Raw genomic sequence first — 20,127 nt, 5'->3', positions numbered from 1 at the left:
AAGCTGCAAGGAGCTCACTGTTCTGAATTTTAACCTACTCTATTGAACAGTCAGCAATGACATCTGCCTGAAGCTGGCAGGGTACTTCTTCATATATGAATGTTAGGGTCCAAGGATATCAATGTGCTGAGAAAGGCAGTTGCTGTAGTTTTCCCGCCAGGTGAAGACAGTGGGGAGAAGAGCCAGGGCCAGAAGAATCCCAAACAGCTAAGGTTTGTTTCCTTTCCTCTTGCGGTCAGGAGCAGCAGCAGTGTTTCTCCAGAGCCCACAGGGAAAACTTAGGCCTCCCTTGCCGCAGCCTCCACCCCACTTCCCAACTGCAAGATTCCCTGCTAGATAGTTCCCAAAGCTGAACCTGCCAGTACCTGGTATAGGTGGGTGGCCCTCTGATTTTATGCTGCTTCCCACTGACTTCTTGCCATTAAAGTAAGGCTTGGGAGTTAAAATAGACTCATTTCTGGAGCAGCATATGAGTATCCAAATCGCATTTCTATCACCTGGCCAAAATCCACCGGAATTTAAAACTTGAAACCCTAGCTTCACCATCAAGTCAGGTATATTATAGTCAAGTGCAGAATAAAGCTCTGACCAACAAAGTGACTTCAGTATGACCTGAGAAAAGTATTTTCTACTGCATTAGTGTGACACTTCCCTAATATCTGACTTAAAGCCAATTAGTGACAAATGATGGGAAGTTGTGCGCTTTGAGCCCACAAGCACTCGGAAATGAGTTGAGCCTGCCTGAGCTTATTTCATGTAGGGCCCTTGCAGCTAGAAAACAGAGGAGCCTTTATTTCTATAATTTGTGCTAAATTCAAACCCAAATCCCTGAGGTGAAAGGGCAGTATGCTAATTCAGTTCTCCATTCAGCCCCTCAATATTATATAAATATATTTCTGATAATTATTAGGGCAAGTTTCTTGTACTTCAATGATCATGTACTTCAATGTTCTTGTCAAGTACCAGAGAAGAAACCATAACTTCCTTTCTAGATTCTGGTTATCAACTTAGATCAAAGTGATAAAAAGATGTGTTCTAACACACTGCTCCATAATCAATTCATCTTTGTGCAGGTTGAGTTTCGGCTTAGTGTCAATGAAGGGAAAGAAAAGGTCAATGTTCTAATATACACATAACCAAGAATCCTATTCTAGTAGTTAACATGACCATCATCACTTCTATACAATAATATAAAAGCAAAATACTGTGGATGCTGGAAATCTGAAATAAAAACAGGAAATGCTGGAACCACTCAGTAGGTCTGGCAGCATCTGTGAAAAGAGAAGCAGAGTTAACGCTTCGGGTCAGTGACCCTTCTTTGGAACTTCTAAACAGACTGGTTTGGAATCATGTCCCAGAAGAGTGAGAATAATGTTCTAATAAAGCAATTTGGATTCTGGTAAAATAGTTACAGATGTTACCTGGTGACTGGACTCGAAGGATTGTTGATCCAGAGCGAGCATGTGCCTGAATAACCCATTCATTTCGGGGGCTCATGACCCATTCCTCCACATTGCAAAAGTAAACACCACTGTCACTCAGTGCTGCCTTCTGTATGATCAACTTGTAAATTTTGTTGGAGGTCTTCACACTTTGGAATTTCATTTTCTTTTGAGGATCTGAATGCAAGTCACCATTGTACTGTAGGATATTATTTCGATCGGTTTTGAGAAGTGCTGTCTCCTTGGCCTTTGGATCCTCTTCATTTTGGAAATACCATGTAACTGAAAATTGCGACTGCGTCTGTGTCTGGTTGATAATATGACATTCAAGTTCAACAGCAGCATCCTCACTGCTTGATAGAGTTATGTTATTGTTACTGAGCTGTAGGTTTGTATCTGCAGAAGCAAAAGAAAGATAGTGAGGCACACTTTGAAGTGAGAGAAATTACAGTGTATGTTGGGTTGAGCTAAAAGAGACTGGCTAGTATTTTACGCTGTCCCAGCGGGTCGGATGGTGGCATCGGCGTGGCGTAAAATTGAGCGGCAGGTTCCGGGAGGCTTAACCGCCCCGATTCTGCCTCCAAACAGGTTTACGGAGGTCTGGCGGGGGGTCGGGGACTGAGAAGCGGCCCACCCGCCCGAGGCCAATCAAGACCCTTAAGTGGCCACTTATGGGCTTTCGCCCGCCTCCACGGGTATTTTACCCGTGGCAAGCGGGTGTGCCGGGGACGTGAAAGGCCGCCCAGCTATAACTGCTGGCCTTTCCGCACCCCGGGGGCTGGCAATCGGACTACCCTAGCCTCACCAGGGCACGACCGATTCCCCTGGTGAGGCAACCCAAACTTACCTTCAGTACCGGTTCCTTGGTATCCTCCTTGGTTGGCTGGGCTGCAGTCCCAGCAGTGGCCACTGCTCCCAGCAGCTCACTGAGGCGAGACCTCCTCCCTCAAGTGGGTGGAAGTCCCTCCTCGGGCCAATTAAAGCCTGGGGATCCGTAAAATATGGGATGGATCCCCAGGCTGGGTGGAAGCAGGTTCGGCACCAACATTTACGTCGGAGTCTGGCTCCCGTCCATCCACTGTAAAATTCCGGCCACTGTGTACAATACAAGAAGTTAGAACATAATTTTCTTCAGGTGCCAGAGGACTGGAGAATTGCCAATGTTACACACTTGTTCAAAAAAGGGTGCAAGGACAAGCCCAGCAATTACAGGCCAGTCAGTTTAACCTTGGTGGTGGGAAAGATTTTAGAAATGATAATTTGGGACAAAATTAATAGTCACTTGGACAAATGTGGATAAGTTAAGGAAAGCCAACATGGATTTGTTAAGGGCAAATTGTGTTTAACTAACTTGCTTGAGTTTTTTGAAGAGGCAACAGTGAGGGTTGATGAGAGTAATGCAGTTGATGTGGTGTACATGGACTTCCAAAAGGCATTTGAAAAAGTGGCACATAACAGGTTTGTCAGCAAAGATAGAGTGCATGGAATAAAAGGGACAGTAGCAGCATGGATATGAAATTGGCTCAGTGACAGGAAACAGAGAGTAGTTGTGAACATTGTTTATCGGACTGGAAGAAGGTGTATAGTGGGGTTCCCCAGGGGTCGGTGTTATATATTAATGACCTAGACTTGGGTGCAAAGGGCACAATTTCAAAATTTTCAGATGGCACAAAACTTGGAAGTGTTGTGAACTGTGTGAAGAATAGTGATAAACTTCAAGACAGCATAGACAGGTTGGTGAAATGGCAGATGAAATTTAATAAAGAAAAGTGGGAAGTGATTCATTTTGGTAGGAAGAACGAGGAGAGGCAATATAAATTAAAAGGACACAATTCTAAAGGGATTGCAGGAGCAGAGGGATCTGTGGGTATATATGCACAAATCATTTAAGGTTGCTGGGCAGGTTGAGAAAGCGGTTAATAAACATATGGGATCCTAGCCTTTATAAATAGAGTCACAGAGCACAAGAAAAACAAAGTTATGAAAAACCTGTATAAAACACTGGTTTGACCTCAATTGGAGTATTGTGTCCAGTTCTGGGCACCACACTTTAGAGGAAGGATGTTAAGGCATTAGAGAGGGTGCAGAATAGACTCATGAGAATGGTTCCAGGGATGAGGAACTACAGTTACATGGATAGGTTGGAGAAGCTGGGTCTGTTCTCCTTGAAGATAAGGTTAAGAGGAGATTTGATAGAGGAGTTCAAAATCATGACGGGTCTGGACAGAGTAGATAGGGAGAAACCATTCCCATTGGTTTGCACTGGAGTGCTGACTTGGGTAGCATTAGAGTGGTATAGTGGAAGTTTGGTAACTGAGGATAATTAAGGGTTAATTTTATCTTAAGTCTAATCTGTCTTTCATTTAGCAGAATAACTTAACAGTTGCTGTTTGGGTTGGAGAAGGTGAGTTTTAGACCAGCTTTAAACAGGGTTCACTCAGGCTCTGCTTGCAGCTGCACCTTGTTAATTAGAGAATTGGCTTAAACCAGTTTTCAGGGGCTAGAGTCAGTCAGTATAAAAGTGGGCCATCTTACAGTGCTGACCTTGTTTGTACTAGAGTGCTGACTTGGGTCGCATTAGAGTGCTATAGTGGAAGTTTGGTAACTGAGGAAGTTCGGTGAGGAGGGTGCGAGCAGCTCCTTTCATTTCCTACCTGTCCTCAGAGTGAGGGGAGCTGAGAGTCTCCAAAGAGCACAGTTGACAGGTGAGTAAGTCCTGGTGGGTACTTTTCAAAGTGGATTGAATTGTAAGTCATTGTTTTAGCAAGACTTAACTGTTTTTTTAAATTATAATCTTCTATAGTTTTAAATTTTAAAGGGTTTAGTCATGGCAAGAGAGCTTGAAGCCATGGTTTGCTCCTCTTGCTGCATGTGGGAATCCGGGAACATTTCCAGTCCCCAGGACCAGCATGTGTGCAGGAGGTGTGTCCAGCTGCAGCTCCTGGAAGCTCGGGTTTCAGAGCTGGAACGGCGGCTGGAAACACTGTGGAGCATCTGTGAGTCTGAGAGCATTGTGGATAGCACGTATAGAGAGGTGGTCACACCGCAGCTGAAGGGACTTGAGGAAGGAAGGGAATGGGTGACCACCAGGCAGTCCAAGAGAAACAGGCAGGTAGTTCAGGAGTCCCCTGAGGTCCCGCTTGCAAATTGGTATTCCATTTTGGAGGCGGATGAGGCTGGTTCCTCCAGGGAGTGCAGACAGCTTCTGGCACTGCAAGCAGCCTGTCTGCACAGGAAAGGGGAAAGAGAGGAAGAGCAATAGTAATAAGGGATTCTATAGTCAGGGGAACAGATAGGCGCGACTGTGGCCGTCAACGTGACTCCAGGATGGTGTGTTGTCTCCCTGGTGCCAGGGTCCGGGATGTCACTGAATGGCTGCAGGGCATCCTGAAGGGGGAGGGTGATAAGGCAGAGGTCACGGTACATGTTGGTACCAATGACATAGGTAGAAAGAGAGATGAGGTCTTGCATCAAGAATTCAGGGAGTTAGGCAGTAGACTAAAAAGCAGGACCTCTCTGGTTGTAATCTCTGGATTACTCCCAGTGCCACGTGCTAGCGAGTATAGAAATAGGAGAATAGCACAGATGAATGTGTGGTTTAAGAGTTGGTGCAGGAGGGAAGGTTTTAGATTCCTGGAGCACTGGGACCATTTCTGGGGAAGGTGGGACCTGTACAAGCGGGATGGTCTACATCTGAACCAGAGGGGGACTAACATCCTTGCTGGCTGGTTTGCTAGTGCTGTTGGGAGGAGTTTAAACTAAATTGGCAGGGGGAGGGGACGCAGACTCCTAGCAGAATAGGGACACAGCTAAGCACAGGAAAGCAAACAAGTCAGAGGGAGTACAGCGGAAGTAAGTTTCAAGGGAGTAAGACCAGGATGGATGGCCTCTACTTTAATGCCAGGAGTATTACAGGCAAAACGGATGAGTTAAGGGCAATGATTGACATGTGGAATTGATATAGTAGCCATCACGGAGACATGGTTGAGGAAGGGGCAGGATTGGCAGCTCAATATCCCGGTATAGAGAATCTTCAGGCGAGACAGAGGAGGGGGTAAAAGAGGAGGGGGCATTGCAATATTAGTTAAGGAGTCAGTTACTGCAGTAAGGAGAGATAATATCTTGGAGGGGGCATCAAATGAAGCTTTATGAGTAGAGTTTAGGAATAAAAAAGGGACAGCCACATTGCTAGGTGTTTATTATAGATCCCCAGATAGTCAACGGGAAATTGAGGAGCAAATATGTGCGCAATTTGCAGAGGTGTATAAAAATAATAGGGTAATTATATTCAGTGATTTCAACTTTCCCAACATTAATTGGGATAGTCATCGTGTTAAGGGCTTAGATGGAGTGGAGTTCTTAAAATGTATGCAGGAGAACTTTTTAGCTCAATATGTAGAGGATTCAACAAGGGAGGGTGCAGTGCTAAACCTAATTCTGGGGATTGAAGCCGGACAGGTGGTTGATGTGTTGGTGGGGGAACATTTTGGTGATAGTGACCATAAACATGGTACAATTTAAGCTTGTTATGGAGAAAGAAATAGACAAGTTGCAAAAAAAGGTTTTGGATTGGAGGAGAGCGAATTTTAGTAAAATAAGGCAGGATCTGGCCAAGGTAGACTGGAAAGAGTTACTTGTTGGGAAATCTACAGAAGAGCAGTGGGGGGCATTCAAAAAGGAAATGGGGAGGGTACAGGCCCAACATGTTCCCTCTAGGGTAATAGGTAGGAGCAATAAGCCCAGAGAACCATGGATGACCAGAAACATTTAGGGTACGATGAGAAGGAAAAGAGAGGCTTTTAGCAAATACAAGGAGAGCAAATCAATGGAAGCATTAGTGGAGTACAGAAAGTGTAGGATGGAGCTTAAGAAAGCAATTAGGAGATGCAAAGAGGGGATATGAGAAAGCTCTGGCTGGTGAAAGTAGGGAAAATCCCAAGATATTCTCTAAGTATATCAATGGGAAGAGGATAACCAGGGAAAGAGTAGGACCCATTAGGGACCAAGGGGGAAATTTGTGGTTGGAGCCAGAGGACATTGGTAGGGTATTGAACGAATACTTCACATCTGTCTTCACCCAAGAGAATGAGGATGTAGATATGGAACTTAGAGAAAGACTGTGAGGTTCTTGAGCAAATTGTCATAGGGAATGACAAGGTATTGGAGGTTTTGGAAGGCTTAAAAGTGGATGAATCTCCAGGTCTGGATGATTTGTGTCCCAGGATGCTGTGGGAGGTGAGGGTGGAGATTGCAGGGGCTCTGACCCAAATTTTTAATTCCTCTCTGGCCATGGGGGAGGTGCCAGAGGACTGGAGAACAGGTAATGTGGTCCCACTATTTAAGAAAGGTTGTAGAGATAAGCCAGGGAACTACAGACCAGTGAGTCTCACGTCAGTGGTAGAGAAACTTTTTTTGATTAGATTAGAGATACAGCACTGAAACAGGCCCTTCGGCCCACCGAGTCTGTGCCGAACATCAACCACCCATTTATACTAATCCTATACTAATCCCATATTCCTACCAAACATCCCCACCTGTCCCTATATTTCCCTACCACCTACCTATACTAGTGACAATTTATAAGACTCGCAATAGTCAGCATGGCTTTGTCAGAGGGAGGTCATGCCTAACAAATTTGATTGAATTTTTTGAGCATGTGACCAGGTGTGTCGATGAGGGTAGTGCAGTTGATGTAGTTTACATGGATTTCAGCAAAGCCTTTGACAAGGTCCCACATGGGAGAGTTATCAAGAAAGCAAATGCACATGGGATACAAGGTAACTTGATAAGGTGGATTCAAAATTGGCTTAGCTGTAGGAGACAGAGTGATGACAGACGGCTGTTTTAGTGACTGGAAGCCAGTGTCCAGTGGCGTACCACAGGGATCTGTGCTGGGTCCCCTATTGTTTGTCATTTATATAAACGACATAGATGACTATGTGGGCGGTAGGATCAGTAAGTTCGCGGATGACACAAAGATTGGCCGAGTGGTTAACAGTGAGGTGGAGTGTCTTAGGTTACAGGAAGATAAAGACGGGATGGTCAAATGGGCAGAAAAACGGCGGATGGAATTTAACCCTGAAAAATGTGAGGTGATGCACTTTGGAAGGAGTAATGTGACATGGAAGTATTCAATGAATGGCCTGACACAGGGAAATTCCGAGGAACAAAGGGACCTTGGTGTGTTTGTCCATAGATCTCTGAAGGCAGAAGGGCAGGTTAATAGGGTGGTGAAAAAGGCAGATGGGACACTTGCCTTTATCAATCGAGGCATAGATTACAAAAGCATGTTGGAGTTGTGCAGAACTTTGGTAAGGCCACAGCTGGAGTACTGTACAATTCTGGTCACCACATTATAGGAAGGATGTGATTGCATTGGAGGGGGTGCAGAGGTGATTCACCAGGATGTTGCCTGGGATGGAACATTTAAGCTATGAAGAGAGGTTGGATCGGCTTGGGTTGTTTTCGCTGGAGCAGAGAAGACTGAGGGGTGACCTGATCGAGGTGTACAAGATTATGAGGGGCATGGACAGGGTGGATAGGGAGCAGCTGTTCCCCTTAGTTGAAGGGTCAGTTACAAGGGGTCACAAGTTTAAAGTGAGGGGCGGGAGGTTTAAGGGGGATTTGAGGAAGAACTTTTTTACGCAGAGGGTGGTGACAGTCTGAAATGCCCTGCCTGGGAGGGTGGTAGATGCAGATTACCTCACATCCTTTAAAAAGTACCTGGATGAGCACTTGGCACACCATAACATTCAAGGCTATGGGCCAAGTGCTGGCAAATGGGATTAGGTAGACAGGTCAGGTGTTTTAATGCATCGGTGCAGACTCAATGGGCTGAAGGGTCTCTTCTGCACTGTATTATTCTGTGATGGAAAGATCCAGAAACAGAGGACACCGATTTAAGGTGATTGGCAAAAGAAGCAACAGTGACATGAGGAAAAACGTTTTTACACAGCCAGTGGTTACAATCTGGAATGCGCTGCCTAAGAGTGTGGTGGAGGCAGATTCAATCGTGTCTTTCAAAAGAGAACTGGACTATTTTTTCTGAAGAGAAAAATTTGCAGGGCTATAGGCAGGGGAGTGGGACTCGGTGAGTTGCTCTTGTCGAAAGCCGGCTGAAGAGTTGAATAACTTGCTGCAGGAGACGTTTCAAAGGAGGGTTAGACATGTGTGGGCTGTAAATTACCTTTGTGTAAAAGCAGAGGTGCGAGCTGCTTGAAGGAGGTTTCTCATACCTGGTTGCAAATGAGAAAGAAATTTGTTGCTATTGGCCCTATGACCACTATCACCAAGAAAGATAAGGGCAGCAACGTCTTGGCAGCACCATCATCTGCAAATTTCCCTTCAATTCACACACATCTTGACTTGGACACATACCACCATCCCTTCATTGTCACTACATAATCCTGACATAATATCGTCATAGAAGCACCATCATCACATGGACTGTCGGGGTTCAAGGAGACCTGCTCCTAACTTCTCAAAGAAACGAGGATGAGCAATAAATGCAATTTGCCATTTCAGGGGACCAGATTTAAATAGATATTCTATGCTAATGAGGTTTGGGAAGTCCTGTCGTTCGGTTTCCTTTTGCCATTGGAAATCATTTGTTCAAAAATGCCACACACAGCAAAATAGGCATGTAGAATTTTCTGACCTGTGCTCACCAACACTGAGGTTCAGCACTTTTTTTAAAATTTATTTAGAGATACAGCACTGAAACAGGCCCTTCGGCCCACCAAGTCTGTGCCGACCATTAACCATCCATTTATACTAATCCTACACTAATCCCATATTCCTACCACATCCTCATCTGTCCCTATATTCCCCTACCACCTACCTATACTAGGGGCAATTTATAATGGCCAATTTACCTGTCAACCTGCAAGTCTTTTGGCTGTGGGAGGAAACCGGAGCACCCGGAGGAAACCCACACAGACACAGGGAGAACTTGCAAACTCCACACAGGCAGTACCCAGAATTGAACCCGGGTCGCTGGAGCTGTGAGGCTGCGGTGCTAACCACTGCGCCACTGTGCCGCCCACTGTTGGCAGTGCCTCAAGATCAGGGTTAATATCCCCACTGAGGCCACTACATTATAACCTAACGTAACCTATGAAAATTTATACTCCACTATTCTGCTATGCATCCCACACTTGCTGTGCATTTTTAATTACTTTTCCACATTGTTTCAATAGTGAAATTGCTGAGTCTCCAGTCACTCCAGGTCCCTTTCAAAGCCTGCCTGTTCTACTTCCATTTGATATTCTGCATGTTTCTCATTTTTTCTATCAATATGGAATAATTTGCTTTTATCAGCATTAGATTTCATTTATAATTTATGTGAATAATTGCATAACAAATCAAAACCCTTCTTCAAAACTACCTTTTTGTCCCTAACTTGCTCCCTATTTCAGTTTTATCTGAAAATTTAACAATATTGTATTATGGCTACTTCTGTCAATATGAAAACAACAAAGTATTAAACATTGACCTCTGTGATGGTCATCAGTACTGTCCCCAGCTGGATCCATACCCCTCAGTTTCTTATTTTTTATCCAATCTTTTAATCCAATTTCTAATATGTTCCATGTTCTCTCCTAGATTCCCATGAATTCTATTTAACACTTTTTCATGTGAAAGTTTGTCAAAGGCCTTCTGAAAATCCAAATAAATGATTTTCGAGTCATAGAGAGATACAGCACTGAAATAGGCCCTTCGGCCCACCGAGTCTGTACCGACCATCAACCACCCATTTATACTAATCCTACGTTAACCCCATATTCCCTACCACATCCCCACAATTCTCCTACCACCTACCTACACTAGGGGCAATTTACAATGGCCAATTTACCTATCAACCTGCAAGTCTTTGGCTGTGGGAGGAAACCAGAGCACCCGGCAGAAACCCACGCGGTCATAGGGAGAACTTGCAAACTCTGCACAGGCAGTACCCAGAACCAAACCTGGGTCGTTGGAGCTGTGAGGCTGCGGTGCTAACCACTGTGCCACTCTATTGTAAAAGCCTTTACTGTCTTATTTGTAATGTAACCAGGAAGGTTGAGGATGATTGCCAAACAGAGCCTTCCCCTTCTATGAAGACTGTTGGTTACTACAAAAGAACTGACTTGAACATATACACCATCGCTTCATTGTTGCTGTGTCAAAATCTTGAAATTCCCTACATAACACCATCATGGGAGCACCATCACCACGAGACTGTAGCGATTTATGAAGAAGACCTACTACCACCTTGTCAAGGTATCCTGGGATGAACAATACATGCAGATTTGTCATTTTCATGGGACAAAATTGTACAGTATATATCCACCTATTCTCTCTTTAGTATTGTTTACATTATTTTACCCAGTCCAAACTTAAGTCTATTGGGCCTGTAGTTACCTGGGTCAGATTTGTCTCTTTTTTTAAATTACAGGCATTGCATCTGCTTACTTCTAATCCTGTGGAACTTTTCTAGTGCTCAGTAAACCTTTAAACATTGTAATCTGCACGTTTCCTCCCTAGTCTACTTCCGCAACCTAAATTATATGACAGGATGTAGTGGTCATCATTCCTTTCAGCTTATGTTATATGCTTGTTCGGTATGCTGCCACCTTAGTTAGTCTGCCTAGATTCTTTAGTCTGGAGTAGTTAAAACATTAACCTTTATTACATTATAACTATTTACACTTCACACCAGTCTGTGTGACTCCTCCAAAGCCACGCTGCATCTGTCTTTGAGTCTCTCTCACATATAGGGCTGGATTTTATGTTGGGCGGATGGAAGCTGGCCACCGCGTAAAATTCGGTGGTGAACCCGCTTATTCCTGGCCTGGGGGTCCGTCCCATATTTTACGGGTCCCCAGGCTTTAATTGTTCTAAGGCGGTACTTCCACCTGCTTGAGGGAGGAAGTCCAACCTCATTGAGCTGCCGGCCAATCATAGGGTTGTCAGCTCTTCGTCCCAGCAGCGCCCCTGGGAATGGTGGACACTGCTGGGACTGCAGCCCAGCTGAGGAAATGGAGCCAGGACTGCAGGTAAGTTTGGGTTGCCTTGCCGGGGTTAATCGGTCGTGCTGTGGTGAGGCAAGGGTGATCGTTTGGGGAGGAAGGGGGGGCATTTTGGGTCCTGGGGGGTGGTTGGGGAAACGGGGGCGGCCCTCAGTTGGGCACCCCCAGGGCGTGGAGAGGCTGACAGCTTTCCGGCTCCAGGACACCCGCTTGCCATGGGTAAAATCCCCATGGAACAAAGAACAGTACAGCACAGGAACAGGCCATTCGGCCCTCCAAGCCTGCGCCGATCTTAATGCCTGCCTAAACAAACACCTTCTGCACTTCCGGGGCCCATATCCCTCTATTCCCTTCCTATTCATATATTTGTCAAGATGTCTCTTAAACATCGCTGTCATATCTGCTTCCACCACCTCCCCTGGCAGCAAGTTCCAGGTACTCATCACCCTCTGTGTAAAAAAACTTGCCTCGCACATCCCCTCTAAACCTTGCCCCTCGCACCTTAAACTAGTAACTGACTCTTCCACCCTGGGAAAAAGCTTCTGACTATCCACTCTGTCCATGCCGCTCATAACTTTGTAAACCTCTATTATGTCGCCCCTCCACCTCCGTCGTTCCAGTGAAAACAATCCGAGTTTTTCCAACCTCTCATAGCTAATGCCCTCCAGACCAGGCAACATCCTGGTAAACCTCCTCTGTCCACTCTCCAAAGCCTCCACGTCCTTCTGGTAGTGTGGCGACCAGAATTTCACGCAATATTCTAAGTGTGGCCTAACTAAGGTTCTGTACAGCTGCAACATGACTTGCCAATTTTTATACTCTATGCCCCGACCGATGAAGGCAAGCATGCCGTATGCCTTCTTGACTACCTTATCCACCTGCGTTGTCACTTTCCGTGACCTGTGGACCTGTACGCCCAGATCTCTCTGCCTGTTAATACTCCTAAGGGTTCTGCCATTTACTGTATACTTCCCACCTGCATTAGACCTTCCAAAATGCATTACCTCACATTTGTCCGGATTAAACTCCATCTGCCATTTCTCCGCCCAAGTCTCCAACCAACCTATATCCTGCTGTATCCTCTGACAATCTTCATCATTATCCGCAACTCCACCAACCTTTGTGTCGTCCGCAAACTTACTAATCAGACAAGCTACATTTTCCTCCAAATCATTTATATATATTACAAACAGCAAAGGTCCCAGCACTGATCCCTGCGGAACACCACTAGTCACATCCCTCCATTCAGAAAAACACCAGGCAGGTGAAGGCCTGTAAGTGGCTGTTAATTGGCAACTGAAGGGCCTTGATTGGCCTGGGGCGGGCGGCTGGTTTTCCGCACTCCCTCCCCCCGCCGTACGTAAAGTGGGGCGGAGGCGGGAGTGGGTCAGGAAGGCCTCCTGGAGCCTCCCGCTCCATTCTCCACTGCCCCCCGCCACCATCCGGCTCGCTGGTGTGGCGTAAAATTCCGGCTGTAATCTCTTACATCATCATGGTAGGAGTTATTCTTTACACTCTCTCCACGTTAACCCTTTCAGACCCTATACTACACATCATATACCTTGTCTTCACTCATTTCAATATATTCTGTAATATTGGTTGAACTACGGTTATTGAACAGCAAACAGTATTTTCTTGCTGGTGAACACTTTTAGAAATAACAATTAAGTAATTAAGCTACTTTGCTTTAACCTTCAATTTTTCCACCACTTTAATCTTTTAAGGATCTAGGCTGGGATTAAAGGAAAGGACCATAGGGTAGTCAGGGTGAGACTGCTGCCTGCCACCCCAAATTCATAATGACTCTGATCCACTTTCTTGACTCAGAGGTCATTATTTATATCAGACTCACAGGAGCCATGCCAGTAGGAGAGAGTTTGCCACTGTCAGTGTGGTAATTTCAGCAGTATGGAAGTCTGAATTTGAGACATAAGAGTCTCAAAGATAAAGTTACAATTTTTCATCTAAGCCTCTAACTGATCTGAGACCTTCATCTGGTGAGTGGTTGGAGCCTAAGAGAGAGGCATATGTGCTCATTATGGGCCCTTTCATTCTGGAGAGGCCTCAGCAGGCTCTGCACCATGATCCATAATATACAACCATCCTATGCCTAGAGGTGCCTGAGGTCAGCAGGAGCAGTGCTGCAAGAGAATGAAATTAGTTGAGTACCCAGGCCCTGATTTGCCACCATCATTTATGTATGCTGAGCAAATCTGGGATCAGACAACATACTTCCTTGTGAGTCAAGGATGTGACAGTAGGCCACCTCATCTGATTTATCTTTATTCTCCATCACTACATAGCCCAATTTTGGACAGTATAGAAAGGAAAATCCAGCCCATTACTTCCTCCTTAGCCACTCTTTTGCTATTGTGATAATGAATAAGTTCTGCTCCACTTAATTCCATTCTAATGCCCTTTTGAACTCATGAAACCATTTATAACTCATTTCTAACATTTTCCTATATTTATTCAAATGTTCTTCCCTCACTTTTCCCATTGGTTTCATATCTTAACTCTATTTTATTTTCTTGGCTCATCCATTTTGGAGACTGTTTAGCTAACACTTAAGGGGTAATTTTCTGACCACTGGGAGCCCATATTGCAAATTGCAATGTGAACTGTTTACGATCTTCCAACCATTTAAGTTCATGGTCTAAAAGTCATGCACTGCATGGCACTGCCTGGCAGCTCACATCAGGAATACAAATGTGAAAAAATACTCCTTTAGCATTGCTGCCAATATTTTTCTCGATTGTGCCTGTGCTACTGATAGTTCCACTCATTATTTTCACTTCAGCACTCTTAGTTGCAGGAAACAGCTCATAGTATTGAATAAACAAATTATTTGTTCCAGTTCTGCAATTTTTAGGAGATATTTAGGAAAATTGTTTACCTGCTGTGTGCACTCTAACAATTGTTATTGCCGATGTGTTTTCTCCCACTTTATACCAGATGTTGTTGGGATCCAGAAGCCACTCTACTACATGACAGTAGTAACTTCCACTATCATGCACATCTGTTTTCTGTATAATCAGCTTGTATACATCATTAGAGGTCTTCTCATCGTGGAATTTCATTTTCTTCAGTTCATCGGTAAGCAATTCTCCATAATACTGGACTATATTATTGCGATCAATGTTCAGAAGATTTTCCCCTTTCACATTTGGTCCCTGTGTCTTACTGAAGAGCCACGTGACTGAAAATTGAGAATCATTTTGAGTTCGAGCTGAAATTCTACATTCAAGTTCAGTGACGTCATTGATCCTTTTCTGTAACGTTGTAATATGCTTAGTGAGCATCAAGAGACTTGCTGCACAAATAGAAAAGACAGCATGTCAAAATAATTTCCTTGTTTCTTTTGCATCATTTGGGTGCAAGGTGAAACATCACAGAGATCAGTCAATACCTAAATATTATTTTAGTTAGGAGAGTGACCTACCAGAACTAATGAGTACGTTGTATCATTGAGTTCACAGCACTAGTGATTATGCAGAGTACTCTCGTTTCCTTTGCACTTGTGATGCTTTTATTGTAAATTTACATCTTAATTTTTATTCAATTCTTTCATATAGCCATCTTACTTCTATACATCCATAAACTGAAAGAACAGATTACCTTACTCTTGATTAGCTCTCATTACTCAGTAGGGAGGAAGGAAAAGGAGGAAGGAAAAGGAGGGAAAGCAAGGAAGGAGGGCTTGCATTTATTTAGCACTTTTCATGACCATGGGACGTCTTAAAACGCTCTACAGCCAATGAAGTACTTTTTAAGTAATATAGGAAACGAGGCAGTGTTTAATGCCAATTTTATTTTCTGATGGTACAGATGAAGATAGAGCAGCTCCAAAAAGCAAATTGCAGATTTTTCAAAATTAATATGAACTGGCCAACTTTAACTCCTTTTTGTTGTAATGTCAGGTTCAGTGCTGTGACTGCAACGCATTAATTAGTGCTAATGATGTAAATAATCTTTTTATTGTCTTTGTTTTGAAATCTATTAATTATCCACTTTCTTATTTCAGTGTAATTACTTATAGCCAATTTATTTTGTTTTCCACTGATTCATATTTTGTTTTCTTCCCCTTCAGTTTTCTCTCCTTCTGATAAAAGATGCTGAATCCTGATGGAATATGGCTCAACAGACGCTCAAGGCTTTCCTGTACTGTGCTGAAGGCACCATTCTTCATGTGTGATCCTAGACAGTGAATGTTAGCAGACTATTTGACAATTGAGGACACTGAGACAGAGCAGGGGAAGGTGGTGGCATAGTGGTAATGTCACTAGATAGTAATCCAGAGGACCATGCTAATGCTCTGGAGATATGGGTTGAAATCCCACCACAGCAGATGGTGAAGTGTGAATTCCATTAATCAATCATGGTGACCATGAAACCATTGTCGATTGTTGTAAAAACAATGGTCTTTAGGGAAGGAAATTTGCTGTCCTTGGTGTAAGGACCAGGCCTGGTCTTGCCTAAATGTGACTCCAGACCCACAGCAACACGGTTGACTCATAAATGGCCTAGCAAGCCACTAAGTTGTATCAAACTGCCATGACGTCTAGGAAAAGGAATGAAACAGGACGGACCACCCGGCATCGACCTAGGCACTGGCCTTCACTGTCGCTGGGTCAAAATCCTGGAACTCCCTTCCTAATAACATGAATGAGTAGGAATCACTGGATATCAACCAAATTTTCTTTCCCTTCCCTATCCCGGACCACTGAGACCCTTCTCTCCGAATGCACGCTCTTGGAACTGGAAGTGGACCTTATAGTCATCAGGAAACACTTCCACACTGCACAGTGCGCTTATCAACTGCAGCCATTATTTCAATTTCAGTTTCTGCTTTTCCTTTTTTAGAAGGCAGTTTAATATCTCTCATATTGCACACAACAGCCTGGGTTTAATACTGTAAATACTAAAAGCACCTCTTCTTGTAACCTTACCTGGGGGTCTAACCTTCACTTCTAGGATGTTTGAAGTTGCACTGGCTTTCATGACCCATTTGTTTGAATGATGTCTTCCCCATAACTCTGCACTGCATAGAAACTTCCCAGCTTCCAGCTTGCTGGCTCTGGAGACTCTCAAACGGACAGTATTTGACACAGTTTTCACCACAATCATTTTCCCTTTGAAATTCTTCACCTTGTCCCCCCAGTTAATCGCGGTGTCATGGGTGAAAGTAACAAGGTGGTAGCTGTCATTAGAATTGGCTGGTTGGAATTTCCAGGATACAGATGGTGATACATAGGGAAGATATGGAGGCTTAATGAAACACTGGAGTTCAAATGTACCATAGTATCTCACAGCTGGTGTCCGGGTTATTGCTGTAACTGCAAAGCTGCTTTCTGAAAACATTAAAAAGAAAAATTAATGGATATCTTGACCACTCTATTTACCTGCGTTGCCACCTTCAGGGAACAGTGAACCTGAACACCCAAATCTCTCTGGACATCAATTTTCCCCAGGACTTTTCCATTTACTGTATAGTTCACTCTTGAATTGGATCTTCCAAAATGCATCACCTCGCATTTGCCCTGATTGAACTCCATCTGCCATTTCTCTGCCCAACTCTCCAATCTATCTATATTCTGCTGTATTCTCTGACAGTCCCCTTCACTATCTGCTACTCCACCAATCTTCGTGTCGTCTGCAAACTTGCTAATCAGTCCACCTATACTTTCCTCCAAATCATTAATGTATATCACAAACAACAGTGGTCCCAGCACGGATCCCTGTGGAACACCACTGGTCACACGTCTCCATTTTGAGAAACTCCCTTCTACTGCTACTCTCTGTCTCCTGTTGCCCAGCCAGTTCTTTATCCATCTAGCTAGTACACCTTGGACCCCAAGCGCCTTCACTTTCTCCATCAGCCTGCCATGGGGAACCTTATCAAACGCCTTACTGAAGTCCATGTATATGACATCGACAGCCCTTCCCTCATCAATCAACTTTGTCACTTCCTCAAAGAATTCTATTAAGTTGGTAAGACATGACCTTCCCTGCACAAAACCATGTTGCCTATCACTGATGAGCCCATTTTCTTCCAAATGGGAATAGATCCTATCCCTCAGTATCTTCTCCAGCAGCTTCCCTACCACTGACGTCAGGCTCACCGGTCTATAATTACCTGGATTATCCCTGCTACCCTTCTTAAACAAGGGGACAACATTAGCAATTCTCCAGTCCTCCGGGACCTCACCCGTGTTTAAGGATGCTGCAAAGATATCTGTTAAGGCCCCAGCTATTTCCTCTCTCGCTTCCCTCAGTAACCTGGGATAGATCCCATCCGGACCTGGGGACTTGTCCACCTTAATGCCCTTTAGAATACCCAACACTTCCTCCCTCCTTATGCCGACTTGACCTAGAGTAATCAAACATCTGTTCCTAACCTCAACATCCGTCATGTCCCTCTCCTCGGTGAATACCGATGCAAAGTACTCGTTTAGAATCTCACCCATTTTCTCTGAGTCCAAGCATAACATTCCTCCTTTGTCCTTTAGTGGGCCAATCCTTTCTCTAGTTACCCTCTTTCTCCTTATATATGAATAAAAGGCTTTGGGATTTTCCTTAACCCTGTTTGCTAAAGATATTTCATGACCCCTTTTAGCCCTCTTAATTCCTCGTTTCAGATTGGTCCTACATTCCTGATATTCTTTCAAAGCTTCGTCTTTCATCAGCCGCCTAGACCTTATGTATGCTTCCTTTTTCCTCTTAGCTAGTCTCACAATTTCACCTGTCATCCATGGTTCCCTAATCTTGCCATTTCTATCCCTCATTTTCACAGGAACATGTCTCTCCTGCACGCTAATCAACCTCTCTTTAAAAGCCTCCCACATATCACATGTGGATTTACCTTCAAACAGCTGCTCCCAATCTACATTTCCCAGCTCCTGCCGAATTTTGGTATAGTTGGCCTTCCCCCAATTTAGCACTCTTCCTTTAGGACCACTCTCGTCTTTGTCCATGAGTATTTTAAAGCTTACGGAATTGTGATCACTATTCCCAAAGTTGTCCCCTACTGAAACTTCAACAACCTGGCCGGGCTCATTCCCCAACACCAGGTCCAGTATGGCCCCTTCCCGAGTTGGACTATTTACATACTGCTCTAGAAAACCCTCCTGGATGCTCCTTACAAATTCTGCTCCATCTAGACCTCTAACACTAAGCGAATCCCAGTCAATGTTGGGAAAATTAAAATCTCCTATCACCACCACCCTGTTGCTCCTACATCTTTCCATAATCTGTTTACATATTTGTACCTCTATCTCACGCTCGCTGTTGGGAGGCCTGTAGTACAGCCCCAACATTGTTACCGCACCCTTCCTATTTCTGAGTTCTGTCCATATTGCCTCACTGCTCGAGTCCTCCATAGTGCCCTCCTTCAGCACAGCTGTGATATCCTCTTTGACCAGTAATGCAACTCCTCCACCCCTTTTACCTCCCTCTCTATCCCGCCTGAAGCATCGATATCCTGGGATATTTAGTTGCCAATCATGCCCTTCCCTCAACCAAGTCTCAGTAATAGCAATAACATCATACTCCCAGGTACTAATCCAAGCCCTAAATTCATCTGCCTTACCTACTACACTTCTTGCATTAAAACAAATGCACCTCAGACCACCAGTCCCTTTATATTCATCATCTGCTCCCTGCCTGCTCTTCCCCTTAGTCACACTGACTTCATTATCTAGTTCCTTACAGGCTTTTGTTACTACCTCCTTACTGTCAACTGACCTCAATTGGTTCCCATCCCCCTGCCACATTAGTTTAAACCCTCCCCAACAGCGTTAGCAAAAGCACCTCCAAGGACATTGGTTCCAGTCCGGCCCAGGTGTAGACCGTCCAATTTGTAATAGTCCCACCTCCCCCAGAACCGGTCCCAATGTCCCAAAAATCTGAACCCCTCCTTCCTGCACCATCTCTCAAGCCACGCATTCATCCTGACTATTCTTTCATTTTTACTCTGACTATCACGTGGCACTGGTAGTAATCCTGAGATTACTACCTCTGAGGTCCTACTTTTTAACTTGGCTCCTAACTCCCTAAACTCTGCTTGTAGGACCTCATCCCGTTTTTTACCTATATCATTAGTGCCTATGTGCACAATGACAACTGGCTGTTCACCCTCCCCCTTTAGAATGTTCTGCAGCCGATCTGAGACATCCCTGACCCGTGCACCTGGGAGGCAACATACCATTCGGGAGCCTCGTTTTCGACCACAGAACCGCCTATCTACTCCCCTTACAATCGAATCCCCTACGACTATAGCCCTTCCACTCTTTTTCCCGCCCTTCTGAACAGCAGAGCCAGCCACGGTGCCATGGACCTGGCTACTGCTGCCTTCCCCTGGTGAGCCATCTCCCTCAACAGTATCCAAAACGGTATACTTGTTTTGGAGGGAGATGACCGCAGGGGACTCCTGCGCTGCCTTCCTGCTCTTTCTCTGCCTTTTGGTCACCCATTCCCTTTCTCCCTCAGCAATCCTAATCTGCGGTGTGACCAATTCACTAAACGTGCTATCCACGACCTCCTCAGCATCGCGCATGCTCCAAAGTGAGTCCATCCGCAGCTCGAGAGCCGTCATGCGGTCTAACAAGAGCTGCAGTTGGACACACTTCCTGCACGTGAAGGAGTCAGGGACATCAGCCATGTCCCTGAGCTCCCAC

At 44.7% G+C, this 20,127-nt stretch overlaps 1 protein-coding gene across 1 annotated transcript in view; it reads right to left on the bottom strand.

The window, feature by feature from the left end:
* The window catches only part of LOC137374521 (immunoglobulin superfamily member 3-like), a 63,234-nt gene that overhangs the window by 9,189 nt on the left and 33,918 nt on the right, over positions 1-20,127 (bottom strand). The window contains exons 6-8 of the mRNA XM_068040728.1: positions 16,402-16,803; positions 14,349-14,765; positions 1,422-1,838 (exon numbers count right to left, since the gene is read on the bottom strand). Coding sequence (XP_067896829.1) covers positions 1,422-1,838; positions 14,349-14,765; positions 16,402-16,803 — 1,236 coding nt within the window. The remainder of the gene's footprint in view (positions 1-1,421; positions 1,839-14,348; positions 14,766-16,401; positions 16,804-20,127) is intronic.

This window comes from Heterodontus francisci, chromosome 10 (genome assembly GCF_036365525.1).
Source record: "Heterodontus francisci isolate sHetFra1 chromosome 10, sHetFra1.hap1, whole genome shotgun sequence".
Taxonomy (NCBI): domain Eukaryota; kingdom Metazoa; phylum Chordata; class Chondrichthyes; order Heterodontiformes; family Heterodontidae; genus Heterodontus; species Heterodontus francisci.
The sequence above is the reverse complement of the archived record's forward strand: the minus strand, read 5'-3'. Positions and strand labels throughout refer to the sequence as shown.